This window comes from Pseudomyrmex gracilis, unplaced genomic scaffold, assembly GCF_002006095.1.
Source record: "Pseudomyrmex gracilis isolate BER0280 unplaced genomic scaffold, ASM200609v1 scaffold_88, whole genome shotgun sequence".
In the NCBI taxonomy this organism is placed as follows: Eukaryota; Metazoa; Arthropoda; class Insecta; order Hymenoptera; family Formicidae; genus Pseudomyrmex; species Pseudomyrmex gracilis.
This window is the reverse complement of record NW_018020672.1, coordinates 328,438-348,696: the sequence shown is the minus strand read 5'-3', so window position 1 is coordinate 348,696 and position 20,259 is coordinate 328,438. Positions and strand designations below refer to the sequence as shown.

The 20,259-nt window shown below is 44.5% G+C and overlaps 1 protein-coding gene across 1 annotated transcript in view; it reads right to left on the bottom strand.

Moving 5' to 3' along the window:
• Positions 1 to 12,206: 12,206 nt before the first annotated feature.
• LOC109855406 (LIM/homeobox protein Lhx9-like) overlaps positions 12,207 to 20,259 on the bottom strand; it is a 10,672-nt gene continuing 2,619 nt past the window's right edge. The window contains exons 4-7 of the mRNA XM_020429633.1: positions 19,372 to 19,545; positions 18,466 to 18,689; positions 14,704 to 14,939; positions 12,207 to 14,605 (exon numbers count right to left, since the gene is read on the bottom strand). Coding sequence (XP_020285222.1) covers positions 14,351 to 14,605; positions 14,704 to 14,939; positions 18,466 to 18,689; positions 19,372 to 19,545 — 889 coding nt within the window. The 3' untranslated portion in view covers positions 12,207 to 14,350. The remainder of the gene's footprint in view (positions 14,606 to 14,703; positions 14,940 to 18,465; positions 18,690 to 19,371; positions 19,546 to 20,259) is intronic.

Below are 20,259 nucleotides of genomic sequence, written 5' to 3'. Positions count from 1 at the left end.
TTCATCCGCAGAAGTCAGCTTTGCGTTCCTCTGTCTCGGATTATCCTGTCCCGTCGTGAACGAGTTTGTATTCAGGAAATACATTCCGGATTCCATCGCGGTAGAATCACGCGAATCATCCTCCGCCGCGATAGCGGCGACTTCGTGATCGAGGGAATATATACACGTGTATATGCACTTCGCATAATTCTTCCGACGAAATACCGGGACGAATAAACCAAAATTTTAGGACCGCGATTCCCGGGAACTCCCGTGTTTTCTACGAAAACAAAACAAAATGTGATTATTTGGTCCGAAGTCTCCGATGCGAACCGAAAGCGAAACCGTGTAAAAGTTTCGGCCTACCTTAATGAAGGTACATTCTTCTCCCGGTCGCGCCGATCAAGATATCCTCCGTATAAATCGAATGCTTTTCACCGAGGCTCAATCAAGCCATACGGTAGCCTAAAAAATGCCACCATGGGGTTAGGCCTGCGATTAGGATCATAAAGAATTGCTGCGGGTTTCGAGCGAGATTCGCTCGCGCGAATCGCTGTCGAATCCCATCGTACTGTCGAATAGAGTGCGACAAAACGACGAGAGAAAATATATAGACGAGTGCGCGAGTTCATTTTCAAAAAATTTATTAATTTGATCTATGATCAAACTCAGCTCGCACTTTAAGTCGAGACGACGTGAGTTAATTCTCGGCTTCGACAGACTCAGAGAGAGTCTGTCTCGAGAAACACATTTAATTCAGTATATAACACGTAATCCTAATTCAGTATTCACTAATTTATCAAAATAAGAACTCATCCAATTGCTTCTTCAATATTTCTCCTGATGATTCTATTATAAATCTTCTGAGATCTTATCTAATCGTTACTTAAGTGTGACTATTTTACGGATACCTATAAAATATTGCAATTCTATCGAAAGGACATTAAAAATTTCCCTTAGCGCGATGATGAAGAAGTGGAGGAGCGAGGTTATACGGAAAGCGCAGTTCGGATACATGCGGGAATATCTTAGGACACCGCCCACGGGTATACTAACGATTCCCCGGGGTCGTCATCCTTCTCTTAATTAATGGCCATTCTCGTCTTCTTCCGTGCGTCCTTACTCTCGCTTTCGTGTCGGCGATGATAGTGCTCCTGCTCTCTCTCCTCTCCCTCCCCGGATTCTCCTCCTCTTCTTCTTCTTCTTCCTCCGCCCGCGCTCTTTTTCTCTTTTCACCTTCTCTCACTCCGTCTTCCTCCCTCTTTTCGACCTCCTCCTCGGCTACGCGTTTTGCGAGACTCAGCCGAGTAGCGACCTAAGCGTAATCAGGCCAAGCACGCAAATTAAAGTCTCTCTCGTCGGTCGACCCACCTCGCCACGTCCTACTGACCCCATTTCCTCCGTGCTCTCTTCCCCACTTCTTCTCGTCGAGCCAAAAGGACGCTGAAGGATTCGAGTCGGTCAGGGATTTCGTCGAAAGAGATGCGCGCTGAAGTACACTCGTCGAAACGTCAGATTGCTAAATTTATATTAATATTGATCGTTGAAACGTCGGGTTTTCTGGTTTGATTCCTTGATGCTTTGGTGTTATAATTTGAAACGATTGAATTTGACAGAGATTTTAGAAGAATATTTTTATTCGTCGTTTGGTTAAATCTTCGGATTCTCTTACTCGGTGTGTTCTCGGATTTTTGAATTTAAAATTCTGAGGTATATTTAGTCTTCGAGAAAAGGAGAAAAATAGACGAATGTAGACAAAGAAAGAAAATACTTCGCGGACAAGGACATACGCGTGGAGAGAGAGGGGATCGCGAGGAAGAGAGAGAAAGAGAGAGAGAGAGAGAAAAAAGAAGACAGTGGCAGACGAAGTCGGAGCTGGAAGGAGGAACGGAGAAAGAGAGAAAAAAGGGTCAAACTCGTTTTCGTTTTCGTCGCTAATTAGACTCGTTAACCGCCTCTTCTGGCGTAGCAGGCGTAGCCATAACCGGGCGACTTCTCTCTTTAGCTCCGCGGAGAGGAAGCGAACGGAACACGGCCACCACTGATGCTTGGAGGCTAGTTTGTTCTCGTCGCCCAGTCCTCCAGGGTGCGTTTGCCTTGATCGCCCCTCTCGGCTATTCGACATGCGTGCAACATTCGCGCGAAATTGCACCTGCGAGATTCTCTTGCCTTCGCCCAACCTTTCACTGTCTCCCTCTTTTTCTCATCGGATGTTCTTCGACGACGCGTGCGAGGGAAAACGGTCTCCGAGGTGGTGGTGGTGGTGGTGGTGGTGTGCTTGTGCCGATGATTGTGCCGCCTATTTGTGAACAAGCTACTTCCAATGATATCTGTACGTGTTTGTCAACTCACTATATTTCCTTTATGACAAATGGCAAGAGAGAAGAGCAAAAGAGATGCGAAACAAAAATTGAAGAGATACGAAACAAAACCGCAAAGTTTTTTCATTCAACGTTAAACGAAAAGACATTTTGCGCGAACATCTTGAAGATGACACGAGAATGAGAAGCACGAACACTTTCGGTTGAGTGATCTGTTCGACACGCGTATGACAAGAGGCTCAAAAAAAAAGAAGAGGTAAGAAGAGATAGAGAGTCCATCTTATAATTTCTAGATTCTCTATATAAGGTCTTGACTGTGCGTCTTAATTGCGTCTTTTGAATATCGTTTGGCTTCCTAGATCTTCTTCTCTGTACCACTTATCGTGTTATATCCTTTCCACAAGACACCAACCGGTCTATTCCCATAGACCGGGTCCACTCGCTCAAGTTCGCGCCGTGGAAAATCGCGGCGCGCACGTTCATTCATCATGCGGTCTCTTCATCGTGTAACACGCTGAAAAATGATGCTTATCTCTCGCGGTCGACTCAACTGGCTCACCGATGTTCATTTTACCATCGGGCCTATCGGCGATCAGACCTGCGCGGTGTCTCAATCCACCTTGTCCTAGGAACGGATAAAGGAAGAGACATCCTGTCGCCGCGCGGACGCGACGATCATATGTACGTGTGACCCGTCACTTTTCCAGATTGGTGACGCCGATTTCTGAGATCCTCTTCCCCTTTCGGTCTTTTTCGTTTGTTCTTTTTCAGTTAGGTAGTCCCGACCATTAGTCTCACATATTCTAGATGGCGATCGATCTCGGCATGACCATTTCCTCGCTCGCCGAGCGGGGAATACGACATGCCTCGTGAAACCAATCTACGCCTGTCAGCCGCATCGACGGTCCTTATCGGCGCCGTGATTAATTACTCTTTCGCGGGGAGGATATGCCTTGCTATTTGCTTAAGATACTCTCATACTGCGCGCGAACCAGTTGTCGACGGTTCCTCGCGCGACCCGCGCGCGACGACGACGACGACGACGACGACGACGACGACGACGACGCGACGGCACGTATGACGCGTCGAATATATTCGAAAATTTATTATCTCTTCGGAGAATTATATTTTGTACACATCGATCTCTCAATACGAGATTAAAAAAGAACTATTATAAAGTGTACGATTTTTTTTCTTCTCTGTATTTTTAATCTAGATAACGAAGAAATGGATTTGTTGTCTTACGTAATAGTGAATCAATACGTGTGGAATTTTATCATATTATACGTGTAAAAATTTTATCATATTTTTTGGACGTTTTATATATATGAACTCCGTTGATATGCTCCGTTGATTAATAAATGTACGTTGATAAAATTGTTCTCGCGCAAATTTGTAGTTCTTTTACTTTTATTATAAATATGGAATTATCTCTCTCCCTGTGTCTTGTAAATTCTTGGAACTCTCGCAACTCTCAGCAAACAGGAAAATATCAACTTATCGGTGCGCGACGTTAAATAAAACCGCTATGACGATGGCATCGGCGTCCTTGACTGTCTGCGCATGCCAGGCGCGATGTATGATACCTTATTTCTCTTACATAAAGCGGATATTGACGTTCACTGCGAGGGTCTAATACCCGCGGTGGGCGGCCATATTGGATCGTGATATGGGCCTGCAATTAAGGCCGAGTAGGCCACCCGGGCTCGGAGGAACGCGATAAGGTGAAGCTTTGCCGTGGCCGCGTCTCAGGGCTAAGCTTGACCTTCTTGGCCCCCCTTCGTTTCTCGCTGTGCGCTGGAGGTTAGGTCACGATTAAGTACCGATTGAGTGAGGCCTAATAACCGGAGACTGTATGCAGAACTTTCACCGAGAGAGGGTACGACGACCCGCGGCGGGATTTAAAAAAAAAAAAAAAAAAAGAAAAAAAAAGATCGTTTTACGACCCGCGCTTGCATAACGCTCATTCGTTCTCCGATATTGCTCGGTTCTCTCTCTTTCAAGGCGTCTTTGCATAAAGATCTGATTCAATTTGAATTTTACGAGTTGTGCATATACTTGCACACAATATTTCTCGGGATCTTTTGTTTTGATTAAATAAATTGCAGTTCAATATGTTTTATCTCTTTCAGAGAGATTTTCTTCTTTTTTTTTTTTTTTTTTTCCCCGGGATTTTTCTATCTACGAGATTTCTGGTGTTCGCCCGAGCGCTTCCATATTTTTCGGAATCTTCATAGAGAAGGTTTACGCTCGGTGACAAAGTCTCGCTCGTTCTCGAAGCGATCGCATCTTCCGATCAGATAAACGGCCGAGTCTCTCGGTATGCAAATCCTAAATGAACTAATGAAGATTAAGAATGGTCGTGGTGAAAGAGTTCGCCTCATTTCAGAAACATCTCTTCCCCTTAACGACCCCGCGATGCCGCGCATTCCTCCGAGACCCGCAGCCTCCATCTCGCCGCCATTGTCCCCGCGCGGGGATTTAATAGTGTCAAGCGCCCGCAGGACCTCCTAGGGCGAAAACTTCTGGCTGACCACGAGGTCAGATCTATTCTGCGGCTGTCATCGCAACGGACGACTGGGGAACGGCAACGGTAGCCGCTTGAGATTATCATCTTTAACGGTAGCGATGAGGGATTCTTCTTAATAGCTCGACGAATTTTTCGGACGTCTCTCAAACGCTTCCTCGTGTCCCTTCCTGGAATCAATTGTTTTATAACGTTTCAGTTCGGAATCGACGCGAGTCTCTTAATAAGGTTTATTTTCGGTAAACGGTTTTCAAGAGTTAACAAGAGAAACACGGGCGTGAGAGACAAACGAAGAGTTCTGGGGGGGGAAAAAAAAAAAAGAAGCGCAGAGAATGTCGATATTTTTCTCTTAAAGAAATCGAAAGTTTAATTGACAGGCTCCTCGCCAACGTTTACTTTAATCGAGCTCTTTCTCATATACAAAATAATATATATATATGTGTTGTGTGTGTGTTTTATAGTGTAATACGCGTGTATAAATTATAAAATCTTTATTACTTTATTACTTTATTACATATGATAGACATGTTAAACTGATTTTATTTTATTTTATTTTTTTTTTTTTAATGCACATAAATGTGATTTTTGCAGGATCATAAGAATCCCCTAATCATTTTGCGTGGTTGGAAAAAATTGATTTGATGTAAAACAACAACGAAGCTCGCGCTTATTTGAATAATTGTAATACGCCCACGGGGCAGCTGGAAGGGGATAGGAAGACGGACAATTATTGGAGTGAAATTTATTCGCGCGCATCGCGAAATAAATGCACGCATCCGTGGGCCCGAGTGCGCCTCATCCTTCTAAGCGGCGCTAAAACGTGAACGCGTCGGCGGAGGGGACGAAGGGGGCCTGTCCGCCCTCGGGGTCCCTCGCCCACACCCCCTTCTCTGGCCTCTTGCGCACTCTCGCGCGCCAAATGAACCATACCTGAACTTATTTTCACTCCCATCCCATTCGCCAGGCTCGTCCAAGCGCGAGGTGATAAATCACCGCGCCATAAACAACCAATATTTCTCATCGAATGTTTACCGAGTACGCTTTAAATGCCTTGTTAAAACAAACCTACGCCCGGTACGTGGTGGACTGCGCCCTTTTTGCCTTCTCCCGCGTTCCCTTCCCCCCTCCCTTCTCTCTCTCTCTCTCTCTCTTTTAACCCTGTACACCCATGCCCGGCCGACGAGTATATATCACGACCAGCGCCGACGTAAACTCTCTCACTGACCCTTCGCGAAACCTCGCCTTCGAACAGCAAGGGAGAGGGCGAAGGTTAAAGAACGCAGGAGAGGTTACTGCATGGAAGCGATACTTTGTGCACGACCGTGTGTGTTTAGCGAGAGATTAGACGGAAATCGCAGCGCGAAGCACACTCGAAAAATATAACAGCATTTCGATTTTTTTTTTCAAATTTCAATAACTGATCGTCTCTCTTTAAAAAAAAAAAAAAAAAAGAAAAANAAAAATTTATTTTTAAATGCCGCTATAATTTTCCCATAAAAACGTAGTTTATGGTTATAAAAACAGACAGGTATACAGCCCGAAGGATCAACGAATTACTGCAGCAGAAAGAAAAATATAGCGCAGGTGGCTTAATTTACCGTTCGGTTGTCATGTTTCTTGATTCCCGTCGGGAAAAGTCCCGAAATTACGGTGAAAGGCGCGGGGTCGGGGCGTGTCCCGTAGCTCAACATTCGATTGAGTTATAGCGCGTTAAGAAGCCCCGAACTTCTTCGGGGTCCGCTCTTCACGACGGGCCTAAACGCCACTTCGGAACAAATCGCGCTGACGACGAAAGGAGCCGGTCGAAAGGCGAGATGAAAATAGTGATGAATAGCCTTTCGTCAATGACCTACCACTTGCTAGCTTGTAAACGCTTCGTTAAACCACTCGAAGAAAAGAGACGGTGGAAGGAAGGAGAAAAATAGTAAGTGAGGTCGAACTTCTCGACTCGCGCGTAAAAACGAACTCCGACTCCGTGTAAAAAAATAACGCACAATTCTACAAGCCGCGCCTTTTGACAGATTTTTGTTGACATTTATCCCCATATGTTGACACCTACCCGTATGCTCGCGAACGTACAAAACTCAATTTTTAAATTTACTTTTCTGTCTGTATTTTTTTATATCTCGTAATCCTTAAAATTTAATTAATATTTATTGTTATTTTTTGTTTAATTAACAGAGAACTTTTCACATTAATGTTGTAACGTAATAGTTTTTCTATTGTATTATACTTTGCTGTGTGATATGTATCATAGTTTTCTCTCATATAAATAATTTATTTACTCTCGTCGGCGCGTAATTGTATCACAATTCCGCCAACATAAATTTTCAGCACAGTGACAAAACACTGACATTTATTGGTGTCACAATCTGCTGTTTTACTTTCACGGGGCGCGTTAATAAATGACGGATTAAAAAAATACCGTGGACATTTATCTGCGTTCGTTTAATGATCGGCCGAATTACCGGAGGGTATATATTCGCGCTAGAGTGGAGCGCGTTGCTAAAAAAAAAACAAAAAAAAAAAAACAGACACACACCCTGTAGATATAGCCCAGACATAGCCACTGCCTGGGTTATCAACCGATCGGGAGTAAATCTCTCGACCACTGTCAGACAGCATTCGACAGGTACGATAGTGAATTAACTCCAGAATAAATGGTGCTTCCTAGGAGGTTCCATTCACAAAATTTCTTCCAAACGACACGGGTTTACTGATACAGAACGCGTTTCTTGAGCATCGAAATCAGATAAATGAGAATTGTTTTTTGTTCAATTCAACGGAAAACGCTATCTTGCTTTTTTAAAATCGATTATCACATCTCAAAGTAATGCACTCTCTTTAGAGATCATTACTTGTTATTGTCATTATTGCCCAAACTGTAAAAAAACAGAAATTTTTTGAAACGTCGTTCGAAAACACAAAAGCCGGAGCTTTTTTACACAAAAATTCAAGACACATTTTGTAGATTCTCTTTTCTTAGATGTTAGAGAGACAGACGCGTCCATTCTTTGCGAAAAGGTCATGAATATCGTACCAGCCCAGCGGGGAGGAGAGAAAATGCTTCAATTTGCATCAGCCACCATTCTTCAGCTTCTTTGAATTTCGTCGCTATAGCGACTTTTGTCCAGATCGTGCCACAATGGCTACTATCTCTTCTCCCTCCCCCCTGACTGCGGGCTCTCCCCGTTCTTCCTGGAGGAGAAACTCCGGGTACAAACAAAGAATCCTCCCTGCGACCTCTCGTGAGAAAAGGGCCAAAAAAGCGAAAAAGGTCGATACACGAATAAGCGATGCGCCGGTTGGATAATCCGAGAAAAAAGACCGCGAAACGTGAACTCGCACTGTGGCGAGCCATCTCCCACCCCGTCCTCCCTCCGTCCCCACCTATCGAGATAGGAGCATGTACAGGGTGGATCTCTTCGAAAACCCACCAGATTTCAGGATACAGATGACGACGACAAAACAAAATATATATCTCACAGAAGATATCATGTGTACTCTTTTTTTTTTTTTTAACTGTAATCTGATTACGTGTAGTCTGATTACACGTGACACGGACAAAAATTCAATTTGATTAAATTATATAACACGTGTATTTATTTATATACTGAGCAATATATGATATACATTTGCAGACACAGACATGGAATATATATATGTACAGATTCAGGCTTCCGAAGATGCGCGTTATCTCGGAAGTGGATCACGAACGATCGTGTTTAACGAGTGATTTGATGCAGAAACAGAGAAACAGCCTCTTTTCGCCCCACCTTCCTCGGTGAAACTCGTCCTCCCGACGAAAGAATACACATCCTCGCGCTCGGACACCGTTTGGTCACGTAACTTTCGCGAATATTTGGATACCTTTGAAGAAACGAGAAAAGGGTGGTCTTAGTCTCCCGTGGGGTACAGAGAGAGGGGGATGGCACAGAGCGACAAAAGCGAACAAAGCGAGCAGCGTGACTACGGTAGCCAATGGGAGTCGCGCGCGCGAGGAGACATCGGGATCGAATCAGTTTATGCGCGACAGGTTCTGGAGAGAGATAGGGATAAAGGAAGAGGGAAGAGGACGAAGCGCACGAAGGAAAGAGGCACGGAAAGACAGAGGAGCTAGCAAGGAGGGCGGCAGGGAGGAGAGAGGGAGGAAAAGGAAGAGCAAGAGTGAGATGGCGAGGGGCCAACCAGACCGTACACTTTGCCAACTCTCCGACCTTCTGGTTCGCCGCCATGAAGAGGCATTATTTACAACGAGGTCTTTGGTAGACAATGCCGGGTAGCCGCGGCCATCTTTCGTTCCTTTTCTGTTTTCTATTTTCAACAGCATCTGCCGCGCGGACCGTCCCTTAATTCAGAACGCGCTATCGCTCTATGAATAAATAGACACCGCGCCCTGTAGCAAAGCATTAAAACTGTGTCTGTTCTTTTACATCTTTCATCAATCGTTTGTTACAAATCTAAAACGATTTCAAATAATACACGTGGAAGTGTCGCGTATAACAGATGCGAGTCAAGTTTGTATAGTTCGAGTTTAGAATTTTTTTTTTTTTTAAATACTACCGAAACACAGAACGGAACGAAGAGAGTTCACCTTGCGACGATTACGTTAGGAAAAAAGCCAACGACTGTACGTAACGGCGATCGCGCGAGGTCAACGCGCCCGGCTTTTTCCCGATTTTATGGGCAAAAGGAACGCGTCTCCCTCCTCGCATCGAGAGCCCCGCGCCGCCACCTAACCGCGCATCAGAGAGAGCCCGCTCATTGCTTGCGGGTCCAGTTGCGGCGCAGCAACCAAAAAACAACGAGTTTCCGCGCGCCGCATTTTCTTGCGTACATACATTGGTAACGCGTGCCTCTGTCACCCTCTCGGCGGCCATCTGCCGTGTGTCGTCCTCCAGCCTCCATCGAGCGCTCGCTCGAACCGGCAAAGAGGAACGATAACGGTCTTATCGTCGTGTCGAAGAACGAGAGTGGTCTGCAAATATTGCGAAGAAAGGGCGCGCGAAAAAGTAGTGAAAAAAAAAGAAGATGTCTCTGCGGTGATAGCGGAAGCAATACAGCAGCTGATCAGCTGCCGTTTTTTACTCGGAAACATACCCGCACGTATAATTAATGCGAGTTTCTCTGCAGAATCCTGCGAAGTTTTAAGAACTACTGTTCCAATAAAAACCGTTCCTCTAATCTCGTTCTTCGTTTCTCTCTTTTGCTCTTTTTCGCTCCTCTTCTCTTTCTCTCTCTCTCTCTCTCTCTCTCTCTCTCTCTCAATCCCTCTGCCGCTTCCCTCTCCTCCCTCATCGAGCAAGCGCATCCGGCGTTTGACAGAACAAAAGACTATCGACCGGAGAGGAGGGATTCGCGCTCCTCTTCCTTCCTCTTATCCTCAAAAATAGATTCTGCGCAAGCCGCCCCTTCGATCTCCCCTCTCACCTCCCGCCCTCTTCCCTCCCATCCCCCTGTGACAATTTTTCTTTCCGTTCGCTCGTGTCCCACGAATGTCCGAACGCTCGTCAATCTGTTTTCGATGAGAGGGATCGTCGCGGAGGGATGTCTCTCTTGACCGACGACGAGTCTCTCTTCCTGCGTGCACATCTAACGAGCCATCGCGTACAAATTATCGAAAATTGGCCCACTTTTTGAGCCCACTCGAATACCTTTCGACGTTCGGTAAACGTCGTGGTTTCTTCCTCATTGTCCTTCACATCCTCGGGACATGGGTTCTTTTTTTTTTTTTTTTTTTTTTTACCAATGACGGGGTGGCGCGGTGCAACACAACGATTCCCTAGCACCCAGCGCGAGATCGTTTTTGTCATCCGAGCGATTTTCGAGATTCAACGCTAGTTTCCGAATCCTAGGAAATTGGAACGTCTGCTCGTGCGAATAATTCGTTCGAAATCGGCGAGTAATTTCGAACATTAGACTCGACCGGATCTCGTTGATTATTTACCGAGAATTTTACGCTTTATTTTTTTTCCAAGTTTAAAAAACAAAGATATAATTTCTAACGCAATCAGTAAGTTGGGGTTTAAAAAATTTTTGCAACATTTTTTATAATCGCGATACATTTTAATTCTCTTAAAAATCGTTTGTCCTTTAATTAATGGAAAATATTGTCTATCCGACATTTGTATTCGCGTGTGTGTTGACAGCCTCGTTAAAACAAAAGCGTTCGTTATATCTCTTAGTACGATCGCACAACACATCATTTTTCTGTTGTCGACGACCGGAAACAACGAGATACTTATCTTTAACAAAGCCAAGGGGGATCGAGGAGAAATCGAGAGACGCGAACGGGCAATCGTTTATATTTCACGATCGCCCGGGCCCAAAAGAGGAAATGCGAGCGCACCTGCCAGCTTCTTCGCTTCGAGAAAACACACCGCGAGGGGACTCACGGGTCCCCGAAACTTGTTGTTTGCTCGAGAGTATCTCTCTCTCTTTCGAGAATCGTGCGCGCATGTAAATGCGCGCTTTCGCGATGTGACTCGTGAAGGTGATATTTCGAGGGGGTCCCACCCCGGGCGTCGGGGGCCCTGAGGACCGACGGCCATTGTATCCGCGCTCTCGCAAGGATGCGCGCGCCTGCGCCTGCTCATTAAATATTAACGAGAGTCTCAATTTCTTCATTTCGTTGATGAGTCGCCGCGCGCCATCCGAGAGAGAGAACCCGCATATAGATTGAAAATTAACTTATATGAGAGCCGACAAAATATATACGGCATGCGGTGCACTTATACGACTCAAGAGCCTACAATTTACACGAAGAGGCTCGGTATGTTGGTATAACCCCTAAGTAGAACCCTCGTCCTTCTCCTTCTTCTACTTTTACTTCTTCTTCTTGTCTTTCTGTTCTTCTTCTTCTTCTTCTTCTTCTTCTTCGTCTTCTTCTTCTTCTTCGTCTTCTTCTTCGTTGTCGTCGTCGCCGTTGTCGTATCTTCCTTTCGGCTTATCCGCTTCTGGCCGAACGCACGAACGTGAAATCCTTAAATACCTAATTTGATGCTAATTACAACTCGCACTTGCGCTTCGTAAGAGAGCAGCAAAAGCATGCTCTTGCGTGTGGCAGAAAGCTGTGTTCAACAAGGTGCTATATGATAAACAGTCAACGGCTCGTTCGGTGAGGATTAAGTCTCAACTTCGAAGATATTTGTAATTTTTTGTGTTTTAATTTTGTAGATGAGAAACTAAGTAAATATTTAAAAACCAACGATATCGCGAGTGATTCGCAAGAAGCGCGTAAATTTTACGCAACTTACCTTTTTGCTCGTGATCGAATGTCGAACGGAGAAGGCAGCGAGAATTAGAGAGAGAAAGAGAGAGAGAGAAAAAAAGAGAGAGAGAGAGAGAAAGAGAGAGAGAGAGCAAGAGTTGCGTCCAAGTCGAGACGTACATAACTATTTATTATGCGATAATAGTTTGCAATAGAATGTAGCACATTAATTTGTCTATAGAGTTAGAAATAATTGCTTCGCTCTTTACATGTACATTTAATCGTCGCTATGTTACACATACCTAAACGTGCGGCCTATCGATTTTCTCTGTTGAGCATCACGTGACAAAATATACATCGTAAAAAGTACCCGTAAAATGTTATTCAAATGATTTTATTTAGAAAAGGAGTTTCGGGATAAAGGAAACAAATTTATCGATGCTTTTCGATTATTACCAATACATGGAAGAGAAAGAGAGAGAAAGAGAGAGAGAGAGAGAGAGAGAGAGAGAGAGAGAAAAGAAGGAATAAAGAATTTAAATTAGAGAAAGATTAGCGAGATAAGACAGTACTTGTTAGATAGTATTTGTGGAAATAGACCGTCAGCGATTAACTCCAATATAAATCCCGAATACTTTAAATTTTCAAATGCGTTTCAATATTGAAAAAATATTAAATCTACAATAATTCCTTCTATGACGTTATGTATGTCTTAAACTTGATTAAGGTATTCGCAAACAACTCGCGAAAACTTAATCTTTATTCGCAACCATTTGTGTGCACATGTACTTGCGTCAAAACACTTTTGTGTGTGTGTGTGAGTGTGTGCCTCGTACTGCTCGAATTCAAAACTGATTTGAAGGAAAATCACAAGAACGCAAAGGCTTGATCAAGACTAAGTCTCTCGCCCTTCAAGTTGTTCGCGTCGTAATCTGGTTTGCAAAAATATTTTGCTACGTCTTTTTTGAATTCCAGCAGCTTGTTAAACATTCTCTTTCTTAGCTACGGTTTGGCACGAGCAGAGGAACGCTGTGTTCAAGAACTTCCACTTCGCGTTTACGCTAATATAAAAATCGCAGACACTGGTCTATAGATTTCGTCAATTATCTTTTGATGAAAAAACTTTATTTCGATCATCAAAAACCCCCGTTTTGATTCTCAATTTGATAATGGAACTAAGGCTCTGTTTTTTTTTTTTTTTTTTTATATTCAACGCAGGAGAGAGAAAATTACGATAAATGTACGTATGTTTTAATGTATTCATTTCTCAGATGTGATAATTCGCCGACAAGTACACTACAATAATATTGATGAGATATGTTACGATGACGATCATCTAAGAACAAATACATTAAAGTGTATATATTCATCCGAGTGCGAAGCTATAATATATACAAAAATTTTCTGCTTGCAAAATAGAAAATAAATTAAGACGTTTTAATTTTTGCTAAGTTTTTTTGTTTTTCTTTTTGCTTGCGTTGTTACGTGTTTGTTCGCACAGACGAATCTCCCGTTTTAGTTCTACGGCAACACCGACCTCTGTGGCGACACTTTATAAGGTTGTTCTAAACAATTGCATACGCGAAAACGCAAATTCTCAATAAAACACGACGTAATTACTTAAATAATAATAACGCTCTCTTTGTATACGTACCCCTACGTTACACATTCTTACTATCCTCGTCTAGTAATCTTTGGTAATTCGGATGTGCATGGAACTATGAATATTATCACTGTTTGCTTAACATAATCGAGCGTCCTCGAGCTTTTTACCCGCTAGACTCTATCTAACTAGGCTGTGTCCTTTGGAAATATATACCCCTCCGATGAGTCACTTCTCCCGTCCAGTGGGACGCGTTATCGAATATTTCTGGATGATTCGATCTCGTCTTCGGAACAACATCGTAGTTTGTTTTTTTTTTTTTTTACATACATCCCTCGGGAAAATTCTCTTTCTCGATTGTTCGACAATCGTTTTTCAAATCGGACTGCATCGGATGCCGTGAGATCTCAAACTGACTGTTTTGAAAACCGACCCGTCTGAGAATCGCTCTCTAGATGTAGTGGAATGTACTTCAGATTGTTTTTTGTTTAAGCGCGCACGACAACCGTTGTTGTCACAACGTGTCGACAATCACAGCGCTCGTGCGTTCGTCGGTGAGACTTTCTCTAGAAAACGACGACGGATACGGATGGTCGTCAACTTGCCGTGAATCCTAAACCCGGATCCCTCGCGGGAAAGCGCGTCGATCCCTCTTATCCAAGATGGCTGGAGAGGTTGCTGTACGCGTCCTCCTCCATTTCAAGCCGTCGTCAGTAGAGATCGGAGAAGGAGACCTGAGACGAAACGCCGGAATGCAAATGATGAAGGGCATGCAGTTCTTCCATGGAAGTGGAGGGCATGCTGTTGCTGTCGCCGAGGATGCTCGCGGCCGGCCCGACGTTTGGAGAATTTCCGGTGCTGGAGGACACCGGTGTACCGGCGCAACCGACGCTCCCGCCGGTGTTGTTGCCGTCCTGCCGCATCATGTTCCGTCGCCATTTTGCACGCGCGTTTTGGAACCACACCTGGACAATGCAAAATCGACGAAAATCGCACATTTATTTATCGGTCTTGGTTAGTTCTACTTTCAAAGCTACTTCAGACAAAGCACAGAAGCCTTCACCTGCAGCACCCTTTTCGACAAGCCGGTCTTCTGCGCGAGCTGCTTGAGGTCCTTAGCGTCCGGATTCTGATTGATGGCAAAGTAATTCTTCATGGTGCGCAATTGATGATGCTTGAAACTGGTGCGCATGCGTTTCGTCCGCTGACTCTGATGCATCGGTCCCGGAGAACCCACGGATCCGTCGTACGCGGCCAGCGACTCCATTGACGAGGACAGCTCCGTGGGATGCAACAGTTCTGCAATGGCGACGTCGACTAGAAAGCGTATTTTTTACATGAAACTGCGACAATGCGTCACGCGCATCTTCTGCCCACAAATCTCGCTCGGACTTGTGAAGTGACATTCGGTGATAAAGGAGAAAACAGTGGACTCTGGCTAACATACGATCATGAAGTTAGAAACAACTTGAGGCAACTAAAAAAACGCTGGTTGACTTTTAAGATACTTTTAAGATTATATAAAAAATATGATTAAAAAAATATCATACAAATATATATTATCAAAAATATCTCTAATACTTTTGGGACTTTCAACTTTGAAAAGTTTTTGCAATTTTCAGTTAAATACCGAATAATTGTATTGTGTTAGATGTTTCGATATCTATGAAAATACTTTTCACGGTCTCTTCCAATTTACGCTCCGCCTTGGCTGGGTAAACGTGACTCGAGAAGGGTTTTAATTCCGAGACGAAGAGATTCGCAAACTCGATTCTCTTTTCGTAACCTCACGATTTTGCGAACATAACTGTGCTTTTCTCCAATCGCCTCCGGGAAAAAAAATCCTTGTCCGTTCACCTCGACAAGAAAACGAATTCCGAAAGTGCCGCGGCCATTCGCGAAAACGGTTTTTCTCTCCTTTCACCTGTCTCTCTCTTTCTCTCCCCGATCTGTTCTCTTCTTTCTTTCTCTCTCTCTCTCTCTCTCTCTCTTTCTCTCTATCTTTTCTCTTTGGCGAACCAGCAGATCGCCGTTCGTTCGGAATGGAAGTTCGGAACAATAAACAGTAATGGCGCATACGTGCTCGGGGATTTACTTCTGGGATCTCTTCTCGCTCCCTCCCCCTCATCCCCTCTTTGTCGACTGGAACCCGTTCTTCTCCCGATTGAATTCAATGGTTACCCTCGTCGTCTTATTTATTGGATGCGTTCCTTCGCTCCGCCGGCGCGCAACAACTGCAACTGCGCACACAACTCGTTCTCTCTTTTCTGCGATTCCCTCTCTCCGCGCTTTTTATTTTCGTCCGACATGATTTAGATCAATTCGTACGGGGTGACATAACCCGCTAATTGATCAATTAAAGACACTTCTCCCGCGTGTCTGAAGATTCCCGGATGAATCCGTCAAGCGCGGTGCTCTTTCAGAAAATTACATTTTGCGGAGAATATTTTTACAAAAAGAAAAACAAAAAAAAAAAGAAAAACAAAATCAAAAACACTCCGTGTGTCTCTCTGGTCTTTAATGAGAAATTCTACACACGCGCGTATTTCACGCGCGGAAGATACGCGTAAGAAAGAGGACACTTGAAAAAGAGAGCGGTACGTTCTCTTGTTTTGGCGTGATATTCTGCACGCGAGTCGAATCGAAATTGGGATTTTCCCAGCGTGTATTTCGATCCTACGTCGGTTCGCCTTTCTGCGTGTCCCCGCAGAAAGAAGAACGGCACCGGTGGACAGTGACAGATAGGTATCGGCACCGCGAGATGCATCGATTGGCCGATCTGCCCGGAAAAGAATGCTGCCGTGGCCAATGCGTGGCCACCGCCAGCAGAATGGCCGGCCGCGGAGCGTTATAATGCCGCCTGTGCGCGAGTTTCTTGCCGCACCGCGTCGCCAGGAATCCCTCTCTCGTTTCTTCTCGTCGGTTCTCGGTTCCTCAGTCTCGGCGATTTTGGCTTCTAACTCGTCCTGACAAATTGTAATCTCATTCTTAAACCGCTAAATCCGCTCGGTCTCTTCCCCTCCGTTCAACAGAGAAAGAGAAAGAGAGAGAGAGAATTTCTCTCGAGCGCGCATCCTATTCTCAAAGGATAATATCTTCTTAATTCTACACAGAGATAATATGAGATAATATACGTTTATTTTGCATAAGAGAAATATAAGTTTTCGTCATTATTACACAAAGTTGCTACAAATTAATACACATCCACAATATTGTACATCTTCGTGCAAAGACAATTTGTATATTCCCTCATCGTACGAAGTACCTATATATGGGGAATTGTGAGAAATTTTGGAATTTTCACTTCTCCGAGTGAAGTCGCCTCGGTCGGACATTGCGCGTTGCACAACTCACGAACACACACATTTAACCGTCTTCTTGTCGGGGGATGATTGCTACGAGAATGTCTCTGCGATCTGCCGTCGGTCGTTCAGGCGTCTCCGCCGTTATATAAAATAGCCCTCTTCGTAGTCGGCGTGTCTCTTTAGCAAAAACTGTCCCAATTATATATAAAGACAATAAAACACATCGCGAGGGTTCTTTCTCTCCCAGGCCAGTTGTTCCCACCCGAAGTCGCCGCGCACGCACAGGGTTTCACGGACGATTTTATAGCTGTTGGTCGTAAATTCCGGCCGGTAGTCCACGAGGAAGAAGAGAGAGAGAGAGAGAGAGAGAGAGAAAGAGAGAGAAGGGAGAGTGAGTGATCCTTCGCTCTCGTCGATTATAAAATAACTGGGAATCGCGCGGCGCGGTGTATATACCGGTCGGGCCGCATCGCGCCATCTTGGCTCGCGTCCAAACTGCCCCGAAACGATCGTAAAATCAGCGAGAATCATGTCGAAACGGCGATACGAGAGAGGGTGATGGGCCGACAAATGACATAAGCCGAAGTGGACGCGAGGAGAAATTGATGACTTCGGCTCCCTTCGGGGGGCCCGGCCGACATCATATTATTCATAATTTTCTTTGACCGGGGGTACTATGTGAATATCGTACGATTTTATATTTTATTGGGAACGGGATGCGCGTTATACACGTTTTGCCTCGTAAAAAATTCGTTCGGGCTGTATTGCCCCAAGCGACACTTTCGCCGCGTCTGATTTTTCAAAATTTGAGCGTAAAATGAAGAGAGATACGATTTTTACTGCACCGTAATTTCACGCCCTATTCACATTTGTACTTAATAAGTGAAGATTAAAACAAGAGAGAGAGAGGGAGAGAAAGAGAGTGAGAGAGAGAGAGAGAGAGAAAGAGAGTTTGCATATCCTTATCACCGCGATAAATCTGTTATCGAGGATACGCGTGTATACCCCGAGTCCTCGAGCAATTAGACATCTGCGTAGCGCGCGAGAATTCGTCAAAGAATACCGCACACTGATGTTGAATGCTCCAGTTAACGACCCGAATAATCGCAAACGAAATGAAATAACATCTGCGATTCTTGAGAGCTTGAGGGTAAATGTTTGCACGAAGGAACGCCCTATTATACTCGTTGCTCGGTAAATAATGCAACTTTGTCGATTAACTCGTTTGCTGTAGCGTGGATTGAAGAAGAAGCATAAGGGAAAGAGAGAGAGAGAGAGAGAAGGGAAGAAAGAGAAAACAGAATAGTAAAGAGAGAAAAGGGCAGAGGAAAGACCAAGTCTGGGGTTTTCTCTTATCCTAATATAAAAAAACTGCAAATAGGCAATTTGAAATTATCAACGCTATTCGAAATAACTCGCAACAATAGGGAAAGAAAGGGAAGTAGAGAAGAAGTGAAGGTAAGAGAAAATATTCATTCACGACCGTAAAAGATCGCGAAACATACATTGGTTTGACTCACCGAGCGCTCCGGCGGCAAGTCTCATCGTGACGGGAAGCTCGGAGCCGGTGACTTCTGACAGCTTCCGCTTCCTGGGTCGGCCCTTCTGCACCGTGCCGGAGGAGACTATCGGGCTCTGCTCGTAGTAAGCCGGTAGCGGCGACACTCCCGGCGAGCCGAGGTCCTCGATGTTGCCGGCAGCGCCCCCGTAATCACCGCCGCAGCACAGCAACTCGTAGTGTGGTCTTGGGAGCGACGTGCTCGTCAGTCGTCAACCTCTCTGTCAAGTAGTCGATAGACGACCTGACCTCCGCATTATGCGTCAAGTTCGATGAACGAGTTCGACTGCGTGCGGACGTGATCGTTGGGACCAGCGTGGGAAGTTTTGAATGAACGGAAGGATCATAGCGGCGCGATCGGGAGGGAAGAAGATGGCCGGGCGAAACTGTGAAATTGTGACTTCGAATTTGACACCCCTTTCAACAATTGCTTCGTATCATTAAATTTTCTCACATTGAAAAATTTCTACGCAAGTAGTTACATTAGTAGTTTGTAAAAGTTACAGATTAATTAACAGTAAAAACTTGTTCAATTGTTGAAAGAAATGCGTTTGTAATTTAAAAATCGAACGCACAATTTAAAAAATTCTTGATTATTTTCAAGTCGTCTTCGCGTTCGTGAATCCTCTCAAGCCTCGTCTCGCTCTCTTGACACTGAGTCTTCGCTCGCGAATGACTATCATTAACGTTCAATAACCATCATTAGACGAAGAAGGGTGGAAAGGAGAAAAAAAAGGGAGAGAAGGGGGAATGACTTGGGCGCGACAAAACGCCTCGTGCTCCTGTCAATCTCGTCATCGAACTCGTTGATAACAAGGAGAGACGGCCTTTGGTAGGATGGTAATGATCAGACACTTCTGTTTCTCACCTACAGTACACCAGTCCGTCCCGCTGGCCGAAATGGTCACCTTTGTTCAGCGGAGTGCCGCAGGACGCGCAAGTGAAACACGCCACATGATACACCAGTTCGCGCGCCCGCATCACCAGCTCCGACGCGGAGATACCGGCGCGACATCGGGAACATCGGGACACCGCGAATAATCTGTAAAAACATTTTGACAATTAGACACTATGGACTTTGGAGATCAATCATCTTCGTCGAAATGTTCGAAAGAGCTTTCGACTTTCGTTCGAAATGTTATTTTCTACTCTGCGGAAAAGTATTTTACCGCGGTAGAAGAGCAGAAATAAAAAAAAAACGTGGAAAACTTTGCTGCCTGTCGAAGTTGGACAAAAACTACGTGCGCGAAATTTTGTAAACCCAATGATAACATTATATTTGTGCTCGCGAATGTGTTGAGCGTGCGCGCGCGCGGGCGCGTATTATGAATTCCGTTTGAGATGAATTTCAGCAAGCGATCGAAGCGCGGACCCATTCACATTCGCGCAGACGGAAACAAAGGACTCGCGTTGTTGCATATTGCATGGACGACGGCTGTTGAATTCCTCCCCCGGTTCGCTCTAACGAACTCGCTTCTCAGCCTTTCATTCCGCTCTCCTAAAACGCAATGGATGTCATCGCGTAAAACGTATATTATTTCATACGATACGCAATATTCATATTTTCTCTCGTTTACAATGTTTTTCTTTTTTTTTTTTTTTTTTTTTTTTTTTTTTTCCAATTTTGAAATTTATCCCTTTCATTTTACAATTTTATTTTTAAGAACTTTTGTTTCTTTTTTTTTTTTTTTTTAAGGCTGCCTTTTTTTTCATTTTCTTTTATCGCCGTGCTAAAGATGTATAGAACTCTGAGATT